The 24,504-nt window shown below is 41.3% G+C and overlaps 1 protein-coding gene across 1 annotated transcript; it reads left to right on the top strand.

Moving 5' to 3' along the window:
* The first annotated feature begins 327 nt into the window (after positions 1-327).
* DBX2 (developing brain homeobox 2) lies at positions 328-23,503 on the top strand. Its single transcript, XM_030480610.1, has 4 exons — positions 328-1,186; positions 14,529-14,624; positions 19,225-19,412; positions 21,622-23,503. Exons 1-4 carry the CDS (start codon positions 328-330, stop codon positions 21,940-21,942), a joined length of 1,464 nt encoding a protein of 487 aa, XP_030336470.1. The 3' UTR covers positions 21,943-23,503.
* Positions 23,504-24,504: the final 1,001 nt, after the last annotated feature.

The raw sequence follows: 24,504 nt of genomic DNA, 5'->3' as shown, positions 1-24,504 counted from the left end.
GCATGTGTGTTTGAACGGAAAATGAGACATCTTCGCCACATTACATGGTCTCTAAGAAAATAAATAAGAATACACACAAGGAAGTATAAACAGAGCCACCCCGCCAAAGGATGTTTATGCCCACAGAAAGCATTGTCCCACAACTCGAGGAAAACGTGATTAACAGCTCAGTGCTGATCTTAATCAGATTTATTAAGACAAATGTTGAAAATCCAGCGTGTGTGTTGGTAACTAAAGGGGAAAAAAAAAAAAAGGGCAGATAAAAAAGCCCAGAGGGAGTGAGCTAATGACTATCTTCCCATTACCTCATGGGATCATTAGGTCGACATGATCTCGCCGCGGCCAGCACTGGAGCCACCTCCCCGCTGGGACGGAGGCCAGAGGCCGTTTCCCTTCCCCTACACACAGGTGCAGCCCCGCAGCGGGAGGCGCGGGCCCGCGGCCATGTCGGGAGGCCGGGGGCACCTCCTGAGGGGGGCCCCCGACATGGCGGCGGGCGGCAAAGCGGGACAGCCACCCCGGGCCAGGACCGCTCAGCTCCCCGCCCTACCCCCCTTCTCCCGGGGGGCTGCCCGGCAAGGCGGCATTGTTGGCCTCGTCCATCACTCCCCGTCCCCGGCTGACATAATGAATGCGCTTGGACACACCTTCCAGCCCGGCGAAGAGGCGCGCCGAGTCTCCACGGACAGCCCCGCCGAGCTCTCTGCTCCGTTCCCCTCAGCCCTCGGGGAGGCGCCCCGCAAGCCCGGCCGGCCCCATAGCCCGGCGCCCCGTCCCAGCCCAGTGAGGGGCCGCGGCGGCCGGGCTGGGCTGGGCCGGGCAGGGCGACGGGGGGTAAGAGCCCTCGCTATGCTGCCCAGCGCCCTGTACTGGGACCTGGTGGGCTCCTCGGCTCTCCTCAACCTGCCGGCGGCGCCGGGCTTCGGCAACCTGGGCAAAAGTTTCCTCATCGAGAACTTGCTGCGGGCCGGGGCGCCGCCGAGCCCTGCCCAGCTCCGTCCCCTCCCCGCGAGCCCCGTCCCCCTCAAGCTGTGCCCTGCGGCGGAACAAATCAGCCCCTCAGGGGGTCCCTACCCGACAAGATGGGCTTTTCAAGTGCTTAACCCCTCCGCGGCGGACGGCGGCCGCCTGCCAGCGCGGGCTCCGGAGGCGGAGAGAGGCGGCGTCTTCCCGCCGGCAGCCACAGGTGAGCGCCGGCCCCTTCCCTCGTCCGAGCGCCGGGGGGACGGGACAGAAGGGGCTTCGCGAGGGCGAGGCGGAGGCCGTGCCCCGCCGGGGTGCACTGCCCGCGGTGGGGCTCCCCGCGCCGGGCCGGTCTAGCGGGCGGCTGTGAACCGCGCGGTCCGGCGCACCTGGGGTGCAGCGAGTGCGGCCAAGGCTTGGGCTGGTGGTGAGGAAGGAGTGCATTTAACTACCCCGAACCGCAGCTCTTGCAGGTCTGCTAGTTCATAGCCTGGAAGGACGGTAAAAGAGCTTCATCGCCAACGGGCGCCCCTGGAACGTCTGAAATTCCTAGTTTTGGGAGAAAGACGAGTGGTCCCGTCCCCCTCGATAGCGACAGCTCGAGCGCCCCATCTCGGGGGGGGGGGGGCAGCCATGGGTGAGGCACCGGTTTCTTCCTACTAAAAAGACAATTAATTCAAGCAAAGGAGGTAATTGCCTGGAAGTTTGTCAAAACCGGGAGCGGAAAAGAAAAAAAAAAGGGGGGGGGGGGGGCTTTAAAAGTGTGTAAAAGGTCTGTAATTGTCTGTAATTAGCCGTTCGGTCCGGTGTTTGAGTACAAGCCAGCGCTTTTCGGGATGGTGGGAGATGTGTCCCTTCTGGGGGCCAGTTTGACCAGTTCTCCGGCCACCCGGACTGCCCACGGTGCTGTTGTCGCGGGAGGTCGGCTTTCTGTCACTGAACTGGAAACAAGTAGTTTTACAAAACACATTCGTTTATTGAATGTGCCGGTTTTCATATCAATATATTTTTGTCTGGGCGTGAACAACGTTTTAAAGCAGTTTTAGGAATGCGCACTTCTGTCAGTCATGGGACTGATGAAGTTGAATTCGAAGTTAATTCACGAAATTCGGCATTAGACTCACCATCTATATTTTCCCCTTCCATTGTAATGTATCAATTTATGTCAGTCTTGTGTGGTGTTTTCAGAGTTTTTATTTATGGTCATGCTGTTTTAAATGTACTTAAAATGAAAATCAGACAAGCAGAATCGTATTTACTGAAGTAAGGCTCTAAGGCGTGAAACCAAAAGCCCAGAATTAATAACAGAATTAAAAGAGCCAGAATTAATAACAGTTGTTTTCTTTTCAAGCATAGTTTTACTTCAGTCAAATCCTACAACTGTTCTGCAAAATCCAGAACAATTTTTGATCCATTAGCATGATATATTTCAAAGGTAGGCAGGAGAGAGTCAGAGAAGTGAGCATTAACATTTCTGAATATTCCAGACCTCAGCTGCCGTGTTATCTTGAGCACATCAGTTATTTAAACATGTTTATTTTAACCAGCTATAGACCAGTCCAGGAAACAGGACAAGTGCCATCTTCCTGGAATTAGGTGCATATTCCCTCCCCCCCAAAACCACTCTAGAGATAATGCTATGTTTATGCGTACTGGGCAATGTACAAGGGAAGACAGCAGATCCCCCAGCGCTCATCGCTGTAGGTAAACTTTTTCTAAGTATTACAGAAGTTCCTGAATACCAAGTTTTTCAAATCTTTGCTTTCAGGGTTAGCTCTTTCTTTGATTGGCCTACAGCAGTACTTCTGAAGTCAGCAAAGCGTGGTAGGTCTGCCTAGTGATTTGGAGCCTGATCCTATGTTTCTTCCAATCCCACATATCCCAGGGATTTCGGAGGAAGCTTTGAGCAAAAGCACCAGGCTGTTCTGTTTGAGCAGTGAGAAATACTAGGTTTCCTTATGTATTATGTACTCAGAAAAAAACCTTCTCCTGTGAATGTAGATGTACAACAAAAACGTATATGTTCTAACAGGGGTCTGTTGATTCTGATCTGATTTACATGTCTTCAAGTGATGAGGTCTCTTAGGTGTCTGAACTTTAGTGAGTGTAAAGCAGATTGGAACTGTCCTGCTGAGCCAGATCTCTGGTTTCTAAGGAGTCTCTTCTCTCTAGTGTAGGCGTACACTGGGGGAACTCTTCAGACTGGACACTTGTTTTTGTGAGTAGGGCTGGGGTGGTCAGGCTGTGTGTTACATTTCTTGTTTATGGATAAGGCAAAACAGTTTTGGCAGAATAAGAATTTTAGCCTTCATGGACTAATGAAGGTATTTTAATTAAATAATTTGTACTAGGTAGAGGTTTTCAATTTACTGATTTTTGTCTTTTTTTGGGGGGGGGAATAAACTCTTTCCTATTTGGATCCCCCAAATTACATGGCATTTTAGAAAATCTTGGTTTAATTCTTTAAGAAGACTATTGAATATGATAAAGCAAAATTTTTTTTTAAATCTTTCTGAACAAGCAAGTGCTTCATAGATCATGCTCGAACTAAAAGTACTCTAACAAACTAGTTTGGCGTAATCCAGGGGTTAATAAATAAATAAATAAATATAAAAGAGAATTGAAAAAATACCAGACTTTTTGGAATCAGTAATCTGTATTTCTCATGTAGTCCCTAATTCTGGTGAGGTCACCAAAAGTGCTCAGAAAGGAAGGAATATAAAATCACACCAGGGACTGGACTGAATAAGCCGAACCTTTTTACAGTTCCAGAAACAACATGTATCCAGAGCACCTACCAAGGAAAGACATGAGGAAAGCACTACGTTTTAGGGTACCTTTTAACACTCTGTGAAAGTGCTAAAGAAGAAAATCTTGTATTCTTTCTGTAAACTGGAAAACTCTTATCCATGGCAGCAAAGGAGACGACTGGGATCGCACTCTCGATCTGGTCCATCTGGTTATGGTAGCTTTTCCCTTCAGCAGCAGTTTTAACAAGTTTCCATTCCCTTAATTTACAAGATTTAAAGGATTTAGTTTGACTATTTCAAGTGTTTATCTGCCTGTGTATTTTGAGTTCTCCTCCAAAATGTTCTTAGATGAAAAACTTAACAAGTAACCAGTGTCACATCCTAGATACATCATCTAGTGAGTGAGCTTGAAATAAGTATTTTTATGTTGTCTGTAAAATATTAAAATCACCACTTTCCATTGTTACAGTGATTTTTAAAAATTAAATGTAATGAAATCATAGAATCATAGAATGGTTTGGGTTAGAAAGGACCTTAAGATCATCTAGTTCCAGCCCCCTGCCATGGGCAGGTTCATAGTTTTTTTAAATTCATTTTGATTTAAGAGTACAATCACATGAACAAGCAACATGTTACATAAAACCCTAAGAAGGAGAAGCAGAAGGAGCATTATTGCTATGTGATAAACTCACTTGCCACCTTGCGCTGAAGCCCCAGTGCTGACGATGGAACAGTGAACTGGGCCCACCACCTTTAGCAGGTGTGGTAAGAGCTGGGTTTCTGTCTAGCTGAACTGAATTTCTCCTACCCCATGCACTATGGGCCTGATTCTTTGAAGACCTCTTGCCTTGATAAAATAAATGCATAATGCTGTCTTCTACTCTGTGAGAAATTTGCGTACAGTGTGTATTCATAGCCCTGACTAGGTAGAGCGGTGCAGAATCTAGTTGTGCTTTTGAAACACTGGATGCTCAGACTGTTCTTGGCTAAAAACTTTTAAAGATGCATTGTTGTAAAGCAGCATTTCCCAGTGAAACATCTTACAGCTATGCAGCTTATACTTGCACTGCCTCTGAAAGGATGAGAGAAGCTCCAGGTATAAGTTCTGAGCAAACTAAAGAATTCTTAAGCATGGAGGAAGTCCTCAATTTCTGCTTGCTAATCTGGGATTTGGTTCCTCTCCTTGTACTCCAGTACTACCGATATCTTCTGAATAAATTAGAAGACTTGACATTTTTTCGCAGTGTTTTCTGACATAGGAAGATTATCTGGAGGATGCTGAGATGCAGTCTGTTGTAGCACAGGTGCTTTAAAGAGGTCCACTCCGCATCTTTCTTCATGACTTGATTTCCAGAAGTATTGGCTGACACCAAGTCAGAGTGACCTTGAGAAATGCAGAGTTACTCTGCTACCTGAAATAATTTTTTGAAAATCTCTGCTCTTCTCAGGTAATTTGCCCTGGGGGAGTATGACTGAGAGTGCTTTACAACCTGAGTATGGTCATACATGGTATGACCATGAATAGATTCAAGGTGGAAATTCTTTACTATGAGGGTGGTGAGGCACTGGAACAGGTTGCCCAAAGAAGTGGTAAATGCTCCATCCCTGGCAGTGTTCAAGACCAGGTTGGGCAGAGCCTTGGGCGGCATGAGGTGTCCCTGCCCATGGCAGGGGGGTTGGAACTAGATGATCTTAAGGTCCTTTCCAACCCAAACCATTCTATGATTCTATGATTCTATGTGGCAAGAACCTGGCTTTTTGCTTTAATCTTGGCATTTTTCTAGATTAACAGAGAAAGGAAACTGAAAAGTGCAATGAAACAAATAAACATAACAATAGGATACTTCCATTGCAAAAGTTGATGAAAAATTGAGCTTATGGAATTTTTGCCTAAAGCATCAGAATGAAATAGAGCACAATAAAGTACAGTACATATAACACTAAAGAAAGCCATTAGAACAAGTATACCATAAACATGAATTGGACTATCAAACATCCATTCTGTGATATAGATGTATCTTTTCTTTCTGTAACATTTGAGTACTTTACATTTTAATGCATTGATCATCGCAATGTGCCAGTGAGATAGGAGAGATTGCTACTGTGTAGAGAAGGAGCTGGAGCAAAAAGAAATGAGGTGACTTGCCTAAGGTAATCCAGAAAGCTGGTAGCACTGCAGGGAAATAAAAGCAAGCCTTCTTCTGCAGGCTGACTCTTTGGACCAGTGTCAGCTTTTTCCCCCCTCAGGAGAGGACAGAAATTCTATCCTGTAACACTCTTATTTGAATCAATATACCTTATTGCTCATTTTTAGTAAAATCTCTTGTGTTTTTTCATAACAGCTAGGAGATACTTGAATTACTGAAATGAACTGATTTTTTTCCTTCCTTTTTGACTCACTCTTAGTGAATAAGTTCTTATTAATTATTGATTTCAAACCAACTGGTAGCCAGAGTGTGTCCTCAAGCGACATAACACTAACGTTCCTTAAAATAAAAGGCAGGAAAAAGCAGAGTGTTTTATCTCAGCTCCCTCTAGGCTTGTACCAGCCCCTGGAAAATGCTGCCCTCACTCAGGCAACGAAGTGACTAAGAAGTCTCAGGATTTTCCTGTTTTGTTGGGGTTCTCTGGGAATAGAAAGTTTCTTTAGGGTGGGGAGATTCATTTGGCATATTTTCTTATGCCCTGATTGCCAAGATCACTGAGACACCTTCATTGTTGTAAGAATTTGCCTTTGGAGGCAGGGAAGTTTCTGTAAGTATCAGAAATCACAGACTGTGCAGCATCTTTTCCTGCTTGCAGTTAACTTTATGAGCCATTCGATAGAACCAGTTTGAGGTGCCCGGAATATCTTAAGAGTGGCTACAAAATGGCTTTTAAGGGACAAGTCTTTGTCCTCATTGTAAGGTTGCCAGAACTAGACTAGTGCCAGCTACTCTCCGACCCAGCCACCAGTCTGGCAGTCTGGGCCCTGTAGGGGATATAAGCATTGGCTGGACTCCTGTGGCGATTCTTGCTGTGCCATCTCTAAGAAAGGAAGAGGATCCCAAGTTTGGTCCTTAGTAAGATTTAAGCACTGCCAGAAGATCTCAGAGCTGCACTAGTGGTGGAGTTTGTAGAAAAGCAGTTCACTGAGGGGAAGCCATGGAATAAATCATGCCTACTGCTAGCAAATTAACTTCCATAAAATGTATTTTGTATTGCAGAATGAGCTGGTCTGCTGAAATCTTGTAGTATACCCTTTATGTTTTTAGAAAACGGGTGAATGTGGTAAGGATTAATCTCATCAGGCAAGTTCTTGAGTGCAGATTTCAAATTTCACTGTGCGGTGATATTTAGCATTAACAAATCTCCCTGAGTTTTAGAAGGCAAGTTCTCTACCTCCATCGCCCACTGGAGGTGTTACGCATTCTTGTATATTGTAGCTCTGCAAATTAACTCTTACTTTCGTTTTTCTAAATGGTACTTTTGTGATCAGTCATGACCCATAGCAGAATTGGGAAGGTAATTTTTTCAAAATGAAAACAAGTGCAGGTATGTAAAGCGGTAGGAGGCTGTTTCAAATGTCAGATACATAGACCCTGATCTTTATAAAGTTAGGCACCTAAATATTTTCAGTAACCTGGGCTGTGTTTCTTTGAGGTGAGTTGTCTCATTGGAGAAGTGGCCTTTGCTCTGTGCTGGAAAGCTTATGAAAATTTCCCTCAAGGGCTGCCTTTTTCCTGAAGTTACAGCACATAATTCTCTTGAAGTATTTTGTATGTTGAGGATTTTATCTTCTCTTCTTGGACAATTTGGTGTTGTTCGTTAAATTCCCTTCCCCTGGAATCTCATGGCCATGTGAATATTCTGAATTGCAACTCGAAAAAGTATTTCCTTTACAAATGTAAACAGACTAAAAACCTCATATGTTAGACGGAAAAGGATTCACTGTTTGTTATTTTTTCATACTAACAATATTTAGCTGATCTTGAGACTTTTGTTTGGTTGGAGCTGGCAATACTGCAACAAGTAGACTGGTGCAGGTAGAAAATTTTCACTAATCAGTGCATGCTACTGGAATAAATGGTGCATTTTGGCCTATTGTAAGATTTTGAAATAGAGCTGCAACAATGAAAACCCAGTGAATTGTCCTCTTGCAGCATATGACCCTGATTTTACCTTGCTTGAGGGAATTATTTCTAAACAAATTGTAATATGCTGAAAATCAAAGAAGATAATTGTAGTGCATTTATGGTTGAATTTTATAATTTTTTAGAAAGTCTTTGTGGCTGCACAGATGATTGTATTCTTTTGATGTTACCTATGAAGGATAAGAAGAATGTTAGAGTCATTTAGCTGTTTAATGAAAAATAGGTGTCTGGTCTAATCTAGTTGACTAAATACCTTGTCTAATCCATAGCTAATACAGAGAGACACCTCCAGAAGATGAAACAACTTCTCTTAGACATCTGTTTTAAGGTGATGAATCATTATATAGAGCTACTTATCTCTTCCCATTGACTGTACAGGAGGCCCAGATAAGGAGCTTAGACAACGCACTGAACTTTTAGATAGAGAAGTGACAGTAATGTCCCTTTTGACAAGAACTGGTAAGCAGAAAGTGCTGGGGAATGCTAGTGTGTGGGCATCTTGAAAAAGAAGGACAAAGCTGGTAAATCCACAGCTTTCCAGATCCCCAGCTTTCTCCTCAATAGCAATGCATAGAGAGGGTGGAAGCCACCTTTACAGCTGAACCCAGGAAACTCATGGAGTCTTTGGCAGATGGTGTGGGGTTTGGCTGTTCCTTTGGGTTGTCACGGAGGTGAAATCTGACCATACATTGTCACCAGCCAGAGGCACCCGTGTTTCCTCAGGCAGAGAAAAACATGTACAGCAAATCATGCCCTAATAATAAGGCATGTGAATGATGCCTCTGAAAATTGACAGTGATTCACACGATGTCAGCTAATCTGTAGCGTGACTGTCAGCCAATACATTGCTACAGATACAAGGAAACAGTGATTATGCTGTTAGCACATTTCAAGCCCTTTTTGGTGTGATTACTCTGCTAATTCTTGAAAACCCCACCAAAACCCAACATAAAAATGTAAGCCCACTTCTCACATCCACCTTTTGTGTAGGATTTAAAAATAGATATTTATAACTTCAAAACCTTTCTGTAAACATTTGCCAGTATTTTAAAACTGATCTGCATATGGCGCTCTGATCTGCCCTTTTGGCTTGATTTCATGTGAGTGTTCATGTGTTGTGGTTATGTGTTGTGGTTTAGCCCCAGTTGATGACTAAGACGCACTTATTCCCACCCGGTGAGGGGAGAAGAGAATCAGAAAAATGTAAGTGAGAATACTCATGGGTTGAAATAAAGACAGTTTAACAGGTAAAGCAAAAGCTGCTCACAAAAGCAGAGCAAACCAAGGAATTCATTCACCACTTCCCGTGGCAGGTGTTCAGCCATCTCCAGGAGAGCAGGACTCTGTCACAAGTAACCATTACTTGGAAAGACAAACGCCATCACTCCAAACATCCCCTCCTTCCTCCTTCTTCCCCCAGCTTTATATACTGAGCATGATGTCATATGATCCGGAATATTCCTTGGGTCAGTTGGGATCAGCTGTCCCGGCTGTGTCCCTTCCCAGCTCCTTGTGCACCCCCAGCCTGTTTGCTGGTGGGGTGGGGTGAGGAGTAGAAAAGGCCTTGAGGATATGTAAGCACTGCTCTGCAATAGCTAAAACATCTCTGTGTTATCAATACTGTCACGAACCCAAAACACAGCCCCATGCTAGCTACTATGAAGAAAATTAACTCTACCCTAGCCCAAACCAGCACATCATGTTTTACAGCAATGAATGGAAGTGAATAGACAGTGACTTTGGGGGTGCAGGAAAGCCAGCTTTGTAGGATGGTGTACCATAGACTCTTGCACTAAGTTTTGCCAGGTCCATGTGGTTGTGACAGCCTTTGGTGGGATATGGCAGCAGCTGGTGCTTCCTCCTCATGGCCAGGGGCTCCCCTTCAGCTGCCTGGGATGCTTTCAGAGTGCACAACTGCTGCTGGAACATTGCACTCCAAACACAGTAACTGCTGGGGACAGAGCCATGCTTCATTGTGAGGGCCAAGGCTTGTGGTTCAAGAGCAGAAATGGTGCCATGTGGCTCATCTGGACCACTTAATCTGGCAGAGCTGCTGCTGGACTATATGCAGGGAGCTCTTAATGACATGAAACTTTCCTGCAGCTTTGCAAAAGCCTTCTTTAATCATTGCCAAGAATGGATGGAGGTAGGAAGCTGCAGTTTGCCTGTGCCCTCGAAGTAGGCACAAACCATCCAATGTTCTCAGATGAGACAGGATCATTTTACTGATAATATTTTTAATTCGCCTGCCAGGGCTGCAGCCTGAGCATCGCTCTGGAAAGCGATTCATGTGGACTTAGCAATACTTAGAGAATTACAGTCTACATGCAGCTTGAGGTCTGTCTGTTCCTGTGCTTACTGTTTCTCGTTAACTGACTCCAGACAGCTTTCTGAATAATTTTTTGGAGGTGTTTCAGCTCTCTTCACAGGTTATACCACATTTTTATCATTTAGCTTTAAAAACCCCGACAGACTAACGGCACGTGCAGCGAAGGAGCCCTGTATGGGTAATACCAGAAGTTTACCATCAGTTCACTTTTCCTCAGTAGCCATTTTTCCATCACCCCTTCCTTCTTTCCTGCTGGCTAATGGCCTACATTATTTCCTGAGTCATTTCACAACACTAAGATTAGGAAAAGCAAACAGAGTATTTAATAAGAAGCCATTTCAAAATTACACAACTGTGTGAACTGAATTGTACTCAGGACCCAAGGTAGTAGATAGTTGGAAGGAAAACTTAAACTGGTCCCACTGTCAGCATGACTTTTTAGTATGGGGGGGCTTTTGAATTTAGAATATCATCAGATCTGGCAGTGTAAATCTGAATATATCAGTAATTTGAAATATCAGTAATTCTCTTAGTTTTAGCGCTAGATGAGCTGGAGGTCCATCTGCATGTTTAGTACCATTTTGTTGTCTGTTTGTAAAATGCTTTGTATTCACAAAGCTGAACGTAAATGAACATTATTACTAAAATGTTGCATGCAGCAACAGTGGCAGAATGATTTATCTTTAGTGAAGAAATAAAAGTAAATTATTTAATTCTAGATATTTCATCCTTTTATATTTATGACCCAATAAATTTTCTTTTAAAGCATATAGTACAATTTTTGGAGTGCCAAAAGGCACTTACACCATACTCTGATATTTCCTTTTCATGCATCTGTGAAGCTAAAACTGTAAGGTCTGACTGTTGGGAAACACATAGTTCTGCACAGTCTCTGTTTTTAGGAAATTGAAACACAAAGCAGAAAAAAGAATTAAGTATCCTGAATAGGAATTATTGGGATTTGGCCCTGGTAAATGTGTACTCCACATGGCTGGAACCAACAGCTACCTTTTGGTTACTGTGTACTTTATTCTGGCCAATAAATACAGAACTAATACTCTGACACTTCAGCAGCTTTCAACCGTTCTATGATTCTATGTGACCAGCAAACAAAGTTTGTTTCAGATTGCTTGACCAACAAATATTGGTAAAGTAGCCATGGTATATGTGAACAGAAAATAAAAGCATACACAATTCTTTCTGTATATTGTCCTCAGCACTGAAGGTATTGTAATTCCTACAGGTACAATCACAGTATAGTTCTGAAATACATACATGTTAAATGTATCATTTTTCTCTGAGCAATTTTCATTCTTTTAATGCAGTTTCACACAGACCGTGGAAGGCATTTAATGCAATGAGTATTCTCTGTTGTTTCTGTCAAAGATTAAAAATATACTTGTGATGTGTTGGGTTGAAGCATTAACATTTTTTGCTACATAGAGCTCCCATGGTAGCATTGAGCATCCCTGTATTAGGGCAGGTTGTTTTACTGATGTAACTCTGTAACTACTACTCATTGGTCTGAGTGCAGCAGCTTCAGTAGATGTGACCCAGGGATGTGGTTTGATAGATTTAACATAGAATTCACTTGTGTATCGGTGTGGTTACAGTACACTAAAGAAGTTTATAAACTGGACAAAGGTGTTGGCTATAGGCTTAGGGAGACATAATGCCATTGTTTATTCCACAGGATATAGAATAAATCAATTTTGAGAAATGGTCTCAGGAATGACTTGATTCAGAGGTATATGAGGTTGACAGCTACATTGATTTCTGAAGCAAATGTTCTGCCTTAAAGGGATATGCAGGTGGAAAAGACAGCAGTTGGTTGAGGGAATTAAGTAAAATGCTGAAGAAAGCCAGAAGCAGGATTTCCATTGACTTGAGCAGAATTAGTGCCAAGATCTCTACTGTTTGCATCATGGTGCCATGCTAGTTTGGCTTGTTTAGAGTTTCCTTAAGCAAAATGTCTCAAGTTTTGACCCTGATCCATTTCCTGACCCTTATGCTTGCAGCTGGCTTGTTGAGAGGTTTAGTGAATGGAGAAAACCTAACCTTTCCTATTACTGTGTCTATTTGCAGGACCAGGCTGTTTGTCTGAAGCAATAGTTTATGCAATTTTGGTTTATCCAGACACCTCCTGGCTGTATCACATATTGTGATAAGCACCACATTACCAAAAAAGAGAAAGGAACTGGAGAAAGTTCAGGAACCATAGGAAGGAAAATCAAGGACAGGCCAACAATTCTGACAAATATCATGTGCCATGAATAAGGTGCTGGAGCAATGATTAAATAGAATCAGGCATTATGGTAGCCAAGAAATATTTGGGACGTGTGAAAAGGAAGCAAAGGAATTGAATGTGGCACCATCTATATACTAAGTTGTATTTTTAGAAATACAAAAGAAAGCTTTACCTGACTGTAAGGGAAACCTGATAATGGCATGAGGAATGTGGCTCCTACGGAGCCTGGGAATTGAAGAACTGCAGCAGATAAAATGTTAGCAGCAGATAAAAGATACTGTCAAGAACAAGTTCTCATATTCAGGAGGATGGCTGAGATTATCTGGTGGGTCTTTACCTTATCCATCTCCTGTGCTTCTTCAGTTAGTCAAACCCTTTCCAGCTTCCACACCCCACAGTTGCATTGAGGCCCCTGGGATACATAAGATAGGTAATACTTGGCTGCATGTTCTTGGCTGGTTTACTTTCCTTAGGACATGGTTCCACATTTGATTGTCTCATGTGGAAGAGAAGCTTTAGAATACTAATGCCTAACGTAAATAATTCCTTTTTGTAAATGTTTGGCAAGCATACACTTCGAATATAGGCAATTAGTTCTCTTGGAGTATATTTATATTTGATTACAAATAGCAAAGTGTCAATGAAAAGCTCTAGCAGTAAAATGCCTATCAACTTGTAATTACAGTTGAAGAAGCTTGTATGAATTCAGATAAAAAATAGAGGTAATTACTTTAAAAATGTTTAGAGTCAGGCTTCTACAGCAATAGTTTCTTGCTTTGGAAGAACAGCAGATTTAATGTCAGAAAACTATGCCTAATAAAACTATGCCCTAATATGTACTTGGGAACCTAATTTTGAGTGATCTTTGTAATTCCAGTTGAAAAAACTTTTAAAATTAACAATATGGCTTAGATACACTTACCTATTTTCTTATCTTTCTCCTGATTATTGATATTTTAGGGGTTTTATCTAAATGTACACTTATTTCTTTTTTCTAATTATTTTTTAATGGATCAGGTTATTTCTAGAGGTTTGGACAAGCCACAGTACAGGGTCTAGAGCCGTTTATTTTCTGCATAAGCCAAACCAGGAAAGTGACATAAATGTTTGGATGCTGATCACATTTTACAAGTGTACAGCTCTAGCAAGCATGATGTATCTATTTTCAAAAGAAAAAAATATCCCAAATTTCATAGTTGACTAGTAAAAGCAGAAATTAAAAGGTAATTAAGATTAATGGAGAAACCCATGAGCTTTATAGAAAAAAATTAAGAGATTATTAGATAATGAAGACGTAAGAGACACTTTTGATTCATTAGTTCAAGAAATTCTATAGAAATTTAACCAAATACTACCTAATTCTGTAAATTGATTTTGCAATTTTTTATTGTATTAAGGAGAGTCTTCTTCAGCAAGTGGCTTATTAAATTCTGAGTTTAAATTCTAAATTTAAATTTCTTTAAATTCTAAATTCTTGCACTTTCCCAGCAAGAACAAGTTTACTATCAGGACAGCAGAATCAGGCCCTGCAGTTTGTGCCTGTAGAGCTCAGCTAGATTGTCTCATTGCGTTTTATAAAATTTATTCATTAAGGTTTATTATTTATTGAAGGCCTTATTTGTTTGAGTACTAATAACAACATTGGAGTACAAGCAGAAGAGACAGGATTCACTTTTACATTCTCTTTTTCTAGGATATCATGCTTGCTAGAATTGTTTAAAATTACTTTTTCAGATGCTTTATACCTACTATTTCAACAATAAATTATTGAAACAATGCATTCTATCCTAATATTTACCAAAACCCCACCATAATTATAGCACATACAGAAGTAAATTTCAAATCTGCAGAGTTTCATTCTTATGATAAATATATTTAGAGTTTTGCATATTATAGTTAAGCCACACATGTAAAATAACCTTACTAAATTAAAGAGCAATTACTTGGTTTATCATTGTTTGCCTTAAAAATATCACCATCTTGAAAAAACGAAAAAGAACTTGTGGGGCAGGACTTTACATACTGACTTTTTGGAGGACTGTTGTTATGAATATCACCTAAGCTCAATGGATAATCAATTAGATCTGTGCTTTTTTTTCTTGCAGCTCTTTCCAAACACTTTTTTCTCCGAGCCCCGCCATTCTACTCAGCATGCTGTGGTGGGTCCTGTCAGCACCCTGCATCCCCCACTGCTTTTCCAAGTAAGTTTTTATGCTTCATCAGTAATGCTTGAGTTATTCTGTAAACCAAAGCAGCAGGATTTAATGTGTTCTGGAAAACTAATTGGTGATGCAATGGCAGCAGCTAATTCCTTAGTAAAATCACAGCAATCCTATTCAGAGGGTTTCCAAAGATTTATCAAACTTAAGTACACTGAGCAATTGTCAGAGGCTTCTAATGGCATTGAGACACCCAGACAGAGCTAACCTAGGAAAGCTGCTTGTTTTCAGTTTGCCAGAAAAGATTCTTTAAAATCAGTAACTCTTTAAAAAATCTCTGTCAATAAACATTTGCAAATAAGAAAAGAGCTAAATGATCTTAAAGTGGATGCTGCATTTTAATGTCTGTTAGGGATAAATTATGAGTCAAGAAGCCCTAGCATTATTTAAATAAAACAGACGTTCTTTTTGTAGCAATCAAATGCATGCACGTGCTTAATTTGTTTTTCTTTTTTAGTTCTAATGCAAAAAAATTGAAGAAGGTGAAGAGAATTTTGGCCGGTATAAGCTATACATTCAGGATTAAGACCTGGAAAACACTTCCATTTAATCCAAATCTAAATTTAACCTTGATTGGGAAGTTTGTATGCCATAGTGTAAGAATGGATAGTCATGATTTTACCATTTATAGCTCAGGAATGCAAACAGAAGAAGTGTTACCTCACCCTTCAGAACAGAGAGAAAGCACAAATCGCATGTCAAATCCAAATGAAAACTGGAGCTTATGCATGCTCTAGCATATACTTTTTTTATCAGAGTCGCATTCAAACCCTTCCTGACTATGTGCATGCGTTTTATGAATGTTTCAGGAGGGCAGTTGCTAAGTTGAATGATTCTTGACAAGTGAGGCAGCAAATGCTGGCAGTTTAATGAGCTGCAAGTTTCTGAACACCTCTTTAGGGGGCTGACACTTTCCCACAGAGCGTTTTACATGGCCCCAGCTCTCCCACAATGGCTGACAGCACCATGACCAATCACCACTTTCACTTTACTCATCCACACGCGACCTCACCACAATTTTTCACTGTGCAGATGAACTTTAGGAACCATTTCACATTGAAAAGGCCTGGGCAAGGGTCAGTTGCCCTTTTGTATGGCCATAAAGCAATACTCTATGTGCCAGTCTTTTCTCCTGTCTCACATTCCAAGAGATTTTCTGGACACCATTTAAAGCACTTGACTGAAAAATAAAGCAGTGAATGAAACTGACTTTTATAGACTCATTCTAGCTCATCTTCCCATATAACCCTGTCTACCTGAAAAGGGATTTAGTGGATGAGCTGAGTGTATACAGGGACTTGCTGAATACATAGGCCCATTATCAACTGTGGGGATTGTTTATTAACCAGGACTGATACACTACTATTTTGGAAGTGACCTATTAATTGTCCATTTAACTAGAATGTATTGAATTCAAATGAAAAAATGGAAACCATGACTAAAGCTTTTACTTGCTCCTTCAAGGTGGTCTCTGCCATGAAGGCAAATGAAGATTGTTCCACAGATTAAGAGGACATTTATCACTATATATTAGGATACAAAGGAAAGGCTTAAAAAAACCAAACCCTGAAGCAAAACAGAAATCAAACGAGCAACGTAGGAATTAGTTGGTAACAGATTCACATTGATGTCAGCAGAACACGAAACCTTTTGATGCATGTTCAGAGCGACAGGCTGCACACTGACTGACTTCATTTTGATGGAATTGTTGAAGTGTATGAATGACTGTCTATCCCACTGTACTGAAAAATCCTTTAATCTGCAAATTGAAATTTAGTTTTTTTGTGAGCAGTTGGAATTCATGTTGGAATATGGGGTATTCTTAAAAAAAATCTCTAGGCTGGTCAATTGGGGTGAGTATTCATTATCACAAACACGAGTTTTAAGTTTTTTGACCCAGTGGCTGGTTGCTAATGCTTGTAAACATTCTGCTCATCATTAAATTTTGTTTAGTTAATCTTTTAAAATCAGTCACATACTGTGTCTTAGAGTGTGTAGTCTCTTCACTGCTAAGTTAGTCTAATACAGGTGTTAAGCTGTATCCCACATACTGCCTGTACAGGAATTAATTGGTGCCTCTGGGCTCCAGCAGGAGGTTATTTCTTTGCTGATTGACTGTTAACAACCAACCAGGCAAGACAAATTTTAAGGGGTCACATAATCTGGCGTCCTCTGTCCTTGGCTGACAACTCCATTGTGGAATGGAGGCTAGGAGGCAAGGACCAGTCGTGATTCACTTCTTCCCTTGCTGATGTCTCTCATCCCAAGAGAGAGAAGGTACCAGCTCTTTTCTGCTGTCAGACTGTACCTTCCAGTAAACTTGAGAATGGCTGATGATTCATCAGAAACTACTCAGAGACTAGCTGGAAAAGGTACCTGAATTCACCAAATTCGAGTAGGAAGGACAGAAAACATGCTTGAGGAAGAAGGACCAGTGTTCGCTGCCAGTCTCATGGGCAGGAGAGGAGTTTGGGGTGGGGGTCATGAGAGGGCTGTTCACTCCTCAGAGAAATATGAACCTGGCTTGCCCTTTGCAGAGACCTCCCGTGTGGCATTTTGACTTCTGTTCTACAGATAGTTTATTCTGGTTTGGATGAAGTCGGACTGTGTCTCACTGTGTAATAAATATCAGGACAGGAATGAGTAGGTTATGATTTTTGTATCTGGTCTCAGATATAATTTTTAAAATTGAAATACATTTGTATAAAATTTAGATTTATTTACACTGCAACATTTTAAATCAGAATAATTACTTCCTGCCACAGGCTGTTATGAGGGATGAATATAAAGATAGGTTCTTAAAGTGTAGAAAAATTCAAGAAAGACATGTCTAGCAGAATGCAATGGTCCCTAAGTCAGTGGCAGTGTATTTTAGGGAAGGATCATTGCACACTTGCTCAGCTTTTGATATTCTTCCTCTACTGGTCACAGCTGGAAACAGGATACAGGGGTAATATATGTAATATCAACCAGTTGCACGTGCACCACAAGAGCATTTGGTCAGCTTTGCAAGATGCACATGTCTACACTTCAGTTTCTCATCATTATGCATACATAGTTCTGCAATATCCTCAGTATACGTGTGTTTGTTTCTCTGTGGGTGTTTAAAGATACACATACCCATGTGTAGATGTGTATACTCTACAGATGTTGAAATGTGGTGTAGCCCCAAGGAACAGTTAGTAGAAGCTGCATCTGGATTTAATTAGTATTTTTAAGAGCACTATCTATTGAACAAATGTATTTAATCTACCCCCACCACTACAGCTCACTAGAATAGATAGACTTTTGCACAAAAAAATGTACAGTCTTTTAGGGAATCTGCTTTGTATGGGGAATTTGCCATTAGCTTCAGTATGAAAAGGATCAGATCCTTGATAGAAATTGAACAGCAGCACATCTTTGCAGCTGCTGTAACTATAAACTCGGGTGGCAGTCTTGGCCCATGTACGTGGAAAGGTGCACCTTTAGAGTCTGAACTGCATGTGATACAAAATAAAGCCACCTTTGTGGCTGCCCTCCTACAGAAAGGCTGTAGGTGTCGGTGGCTATATAGCCATGGCAAGGGTTTTGGAGTCAAAGAGCAGTTCTTTCCTGGCCTGCTTGCAACTGCCCTGTGCAATCAGCACATCCAGTGCTTGGTGGCAGGCGCTTTTCAGCTGACTTCTGGTATTGCTCCCTGGGTGAGCATCTGGGGAAGCCTCACCCTGGACTGCTCCCCATACACCACATCCTTCTATGGAGAGGGAGCATGGGAAAGCACAATGGATTTAGCCTTCATTGGGTGTGATGAAGGCGAGAGATTTATCTGGATTTGTGTTTTCTGTGCTCTTTGTAAGGCCAATGAAGGGCCAATGCAAACGCTTCTCCAGTGCAGCACTGTCCCCCCACTTTGAGGCTGTTTTCCAGGCTAGGGATCCTTCTAGGCATGGATCAAGGGGATGTAAGTGAATTCATTGAAAAATGCACCCCCCTGCCCAGGACTTGCTATGAGATGTCAAAGGATTAGATACCAAGCTGAATGGAGTAAGTCCAAGTGCTCCTCAAATCCTCTAATAAAGAAATTGCTGCAGTTTCCAGAATAAGTAAGTGAATGGCCAGGGATTTTCTGAGGAGCAGTGCAGTCTGAAAGCCTGTTGTTAGCAAACAAAAGTAAAGAAAGCCTATTTAGTTTCTTTGAATCGGTATTACAGACCACTTGTATCTGGTTCTGCATTTCACACAAGGAGAAAATAAACTCATAGAAAAACTCACTCAGTGATGACAACAGGCAAGGAAAGTGGAGTTTCTCCCTCACTGTGTTTGAGTTTTGCAGTAGCATGGGCCATGTGTTAATGTTTCTCTATGAACTCATCTGATTTACTTTTTACTATGTCAAGGGGAGACTCTTGACCACTGACAACACCTCTAGATCCAACTGAGGATTTAGTTCTTAATGAACATGACTGAAGCATTACAACACACTTTTAACACCAACAAATCAAAAGCGGGATAGTAGTATGCTAGCAGTATAATAAACAGTACTTAATATTTCTCTGATATGTGTTAGATATTATGTGAAACTCTTATCCATTTCCACTAGGAGAGGAAAGTGTGCTGCCTCTTCTGACGCAGGAGTCTAACTCCAAGTCCCGAAGAGGTATATTAAGAAGAGCTGTCTTTTCTGAAGACCAGAGGAAAGCTTTGGAGAAAATGTTTCAGAAGCAGAAGTATATTAGTAAAACAGACAGGAAGAAACTGGCCATTAACCTGGGTCTAAAGGAGTCTCAGGTAAGAAATGATAGAACATCTGTGACTTTCTGTCTTTTTGAGGAAAGAATTTTTAAAATGGCTTTGAAGGAAGAAAACTGAACTCCTTCACTGAGCAAAGACCTCAGTAAATCAATGGCAGTTTTAACCAAGGAATGTTTGAACAGTTTTCTGGTTGATTTCCTGAAGGTGTATATTCAGAAGTCGATCGCTCCATTTTCACACAGTGGGAGAAACATGACCTCTGCATTCATTTCCAACTCCCATTTTGCTGTCTGACAGAGCCCCCTCTGTCAGGAGTAGGGAACTATGCGCCATCCCACTGCTTGATAGGCAATGATCCAGGCAGAAAACAGCAGAGCATACATCCCTCCTGCATTCCTCTGAGCACCCATTGCGCTTGCTGATTAACAGCTAGTGACAGCGCAAATCAACAGCACTTGCTTTGAGATCATTCTGCCCCAAGAGACAGGCACCTACCCCTACGGAAAGAAACTTGGCTACACAAGGACAGAGATCCTTAGAGCTGAGAGAATTGATTCTGAAGGTGCTGCAGTAGATTCAGCTTTCTAGTGTACAGCTGAAAAAGAGGGAGTGACAGTACAAATCTACTTCTTTGCATGCAGCAGGAGTGCAACTGCTTTAAGATGTGTATGGCCGAAGCTGTCTGGGGGGGAGACAGAAAATCTTTGGAATGGTGATGGGAGTTCTCATCATCTTTATCTTGGAGATTTTCAGAACTTGACAAGGCCCTCAACATTTTGATCCAACTTTTCAGTTGGCTTCACTTTGTGCAGGAGGTTAGATCTTGTGGTCTGGAGTGGTTCCTTGCAACCTGAATGACTCTGACTCCATCACAGCACTGTAAACAGAAGCAGAGTGTGGTGCTTCTAAGTATGATGAACAGAGCAGTAATCTCTGCAGCATAAACTATTTCAATGAAAATGCATAATTGCACTCACCAGTGCACTGCCTAAAAATATCCCAACATGAAACTCAAATTCCTAATATTACAATTATTCCCTTGAGTTTTATATCTGTGTTCTTGATATTCAAGAGAGCCTGGGGGAGGGAGGTGGAAATAGAATGACACATAGGTAACAACTACCACTAGAGGAAAGTAATTTAATGGTAATGATGGAGCAGGTGATATCTATGTCTGTTTTCTCTCCTTATTTTTCTTCCCCCCCCCCCCCCCCATGAAAGGAAGAGCAGTTGCTGTGAAGTTTATTTCTTTAATTTTCTGACCAGCTGTGCTGGAGTAACAGTGCCTGCCATCTAAGCAATGATACTACCTTTGAATGCATAGCCCCTTTGTCTTCATATCAAATATCTGAATACTAGAACTAAATGCAAATATTTAGGGGAAAACAGAAAACAGTCTGAATAATTTGATTGATCCCCTCCACCATTTCTTCTCTTCACATAAAACCTGTTCCTAGATGTGTATTTCCCCAAGCTTTTCCCAGCATTTCATGAATGCCTTTGAAAACTTGCAATCAAGCTTTGCAACTCAAAGTTTCTGAAAACAGATTTTATCTCTAAAGCACGTGGATTCCAGGCAACTGCCGGAGAACTGTAGTCAGACAGACAAAATGTCTTTAAATCCTCTGTGCATTACAACACACATTTTGAAGTTATGTGGCAAATATATTGTTAGCTATGCTTATGAATGGGGCATGGTTCTTAGAGCCTCTTCTAAATACAGGGCTTCACACCACTGGTAACATCACTTAGTTTTGTTAATGACAATGCTAACTTACTCTGAGAATCCTTTTCTGTCTAGAAGGATGTTGCTATAGGAAATAGCTTTATCCCTAGTCACTGGGTTTTTTCCAGTCTAAGCCAAATAATCACCTGTTTGAGGTGGTGAAAGTGAGGGAGAGTATTTCATAGAATCAGAGAATGGTTGTGTTGGGAGGGACCTTAAAGATCATTTACTTCCAACCCCCCTGCCATGGGCAGAGACACCTTCCAGTAGACCAAAACCCCATCCAAACTGGCCTTGAATACATCCAGGGATGGACATCTACAACTTCTCTGGGCAGCGTGTTCCAGTAAATAGTGATGGGAAAATCCTCACATAATATCAATCAGGCAGCTTCACTGGATGTACTTAACATGAATAAGGAAGGAACATGAAACTAAGGGGATGGAAAGAAAAAATCTTGTTAGGACAATCTTGTTTAAAAAAAAGAATGATAATAAACTCTCATTAACTTGCAAACAGGTGAAAATTTGGTTTCAGAATCGAAGGATGAAATGGCGAAACTCCAAAGAAAAAGAAGTGCTTTCAAACAGGTGCCTCCAAGAAGAAGGTCTTCAGGAGAACTACCTCTCACGATCCACCATGAATTTTACCTCCCCATGCCCATCTGTGTGGGAAATGTCCCAGGAGCAAGCAAGTCCAAGGTGGAGGGAGACTTCTCCAGGAAATTCTGAAAGACTGATGAGTATGCAACCACCTCCAAGAGCAAATTCATCACAGAGCCCACTGTACTTGTATCCTGACCAAGGCACTGCAAATAAGGCAGTTACATCATCAGCCTAAGGAAGTAGGGGCAGTTTGTAAATTGAGTAGAGAGCACAGGCTTCAAATGAGCAGTCTTCTAAGACTAACAATATTTGGACATTGTAAATCTAACTAGTTTATGCCTCATAAATTTGCTAAAGTCTAACATCATTAAAATGACAAACAACTAATGATTTAAGACATATTCTTCAACATTCAGTCTTTTTTTGTATCTTTTCCAGTCTTGTACTGACCTTAAAAGTGAAATAGGAACTGATGGTAAGTAAAATGAAGTGAAGAGCACGAAGCTGAAGTTGTGCTCTGATTTATACATCTGTGCTGTATGTGATATTCATTAAAATCACAGTGATAGAGAATCACTTTTATCTCTCATTGCAGTCAGACCAATTAATTCCTTTTGTGCATGAGATAAGAATAACCCTATTTACCTCAAGAACTTTGGATTCTCTTTGAAATTCATTAAGTGACACAATAGGTTCATATTAGACGTAAGCATTTTTAGTACGTTTTTCTGTCTGTCCTCACCTGTATCAGTATTCAATTAGTTTTAAATAGCATGGCCACAGGTCAGCTGATAACCCTGATGAAGTATGCAATACTAAAAGACAACCAAGTAACCTTATAAGAAGTTATAAGAATGCTTAAATCACTTTGATGAGAATGCATAGTGGGAAAAGCAATTCAGTGAGTCCTGTCTTTTCTCCTGTGGGTGAGCCTTCCGATATTCTGAACTCTGAATTTCAGTGGCTTTTGTCAGACCATTAGTGAAATCTCTTGTGACCAATTCTGTATTTCAACACTGTAATGGCAATATGCAGAATTGTAGCCAATATGCACTAAGCAACAGAACTACAACTGGAAAACCTGCCACTGCAGCCATCTCAGAGAAGTACTTAACATACTGTAGTAGTCTTATTCCTGACTTCTTCCTATTTAAACTGGTGCCCGTAAGTACTCATTAGCATCTGTCTGTGTCAAAGACAGGGCAGTATTCTATGTAATGCAAGTAGCCTCAAATAATATTATTAAAACTGCTTTACTTAAAATTATTTGCTTGCTTCATCCACTTTAAGGAAATCACTCTATGAATTAAGTATCATTTTTTGTTTATTTGCAAGGCTTTATAGCTCAAAATGGGAGCAGAACATTTTTTTTTTTCTTTATCATACATTTATGAATCCATTTGTTGAGAAAAAAGACATAAGGTGTTTCATGTTAGAGGCAAAACCTTTTGGAGAACACTGTAGTTTTATAGGGACAATTTAATTTCTGTCAGATTCATATATTTTATAGTCAAAAGAGATGATTATGATAATCTGGTCTGGCTTTCCTCATCATGCATGCCATGAATGTTTCTGATTATTCTTGCCTTGAACTCCAAAGCTTTTTGAACTGTATTGTACGTCTCTCAAAAAGCCATACAATTGTTACCTAATGTTTTACCTTTTGGTGGACAATCTACTATTCCCCTTGTTAAGTTGTATTATCTAGGAAGTGACATTTAGATACATTTGCAGCTAAAAATCTTGAGATTGCAATGATGATGCTTGTATCATAAACTTTATGCATGATCAGGTGAGTTCTGTATCCTGCCTGGTGCATGTCCTGCCTCCTAAGTCATCAGCTGTGCAGTCCTAGTCTCGCACTATATGTCATTCTTTATGTGTGATTTCCCACGCTTGCTTTTAAAGAAAAAAGAAATTCCAGAAAATCAAGAAGTCATCTCTTCCTGCAGTTACAAACTCCCATGAGTGTAAGCTGCCTAGATATCTACCTGCAGAAGGCACTTGAAGACATTTAGTGTGCCATGTTTTATATGCTATTCAGTAATGTGAATATTTTGCTTAAAACCTTTAGGGATGGACAGACAGATTGCGTACACGTGGGTATGAATCATAGAAGTATGTAATGGTTTGGGTTGAAGGGACCTTAAAGATCACTTAGTTCCAACCCCCCTGCCACAGGCAGGGACACCTCCCACTAGACCAGGTAGCTCAAAGCTCTGCCCAGCCTGGCCTCGAACACTGCCAGGGATGGGGCAGCCACAGCTTCTCAGGTCAACCTGAATTTACTGTCTGATTGTCCTGTTGAAGTCCTAGTCCTGCCCTGTTTGACTAGCTCCTACCTGAAGGACCAGCAAGTTCTGGTAGCCCGGATTCTTCTGAAATGGCATTTGCTAGTGTCTGCCTACAATAAAAGGCAGGGAAGCATTTCCAGATTACCATCAAATGATCAAGTAAAGATACATGTGTGGGGGAGTATTCATCAGTGCTTCCCATTTTGGAGGAAATAATTTTATGGTGAGGCTTATTGGGGTTTTGCCATTTTACCTTTCAGGGAAAGGGAGTCTTCACCGCTGCTCATTCTCATTTATTGCAAGTTAATCGAGCATCAGTATTAGAAGCAGCACTTCTGGAGAGGGTAGATAGGATTTAGACTGCTCCTTGGGAAATTCTTCCAGTTGATGGTGTTGCAAGCACCAAAAGTGAACTGCTCTCAAAACTGAGCTGATGTGCTAAGCAGAATACATCTGAAGGATGTCTTGCCGAGGCAAAGATCAAGCAAGGCTCATGCAGAATT

Source organism: Strigops habroptila, chromosome 3, assembly GCF_004027225.2.
Source record: "Strigops habroptila isolate Jane chromosome 3, bStrHab1.2.pri, whole genome shotgun sequence".
NCBI lineage: Eukaryota > Metazoa > Chordata > Aves > Psittaciformes > Psittacidae > Strigops > Strigops habroptila.
Note: the sequence above shows the minus strand (reverse complement) of the source record. Positions and strands in the feature narration are given on the sequence as shown.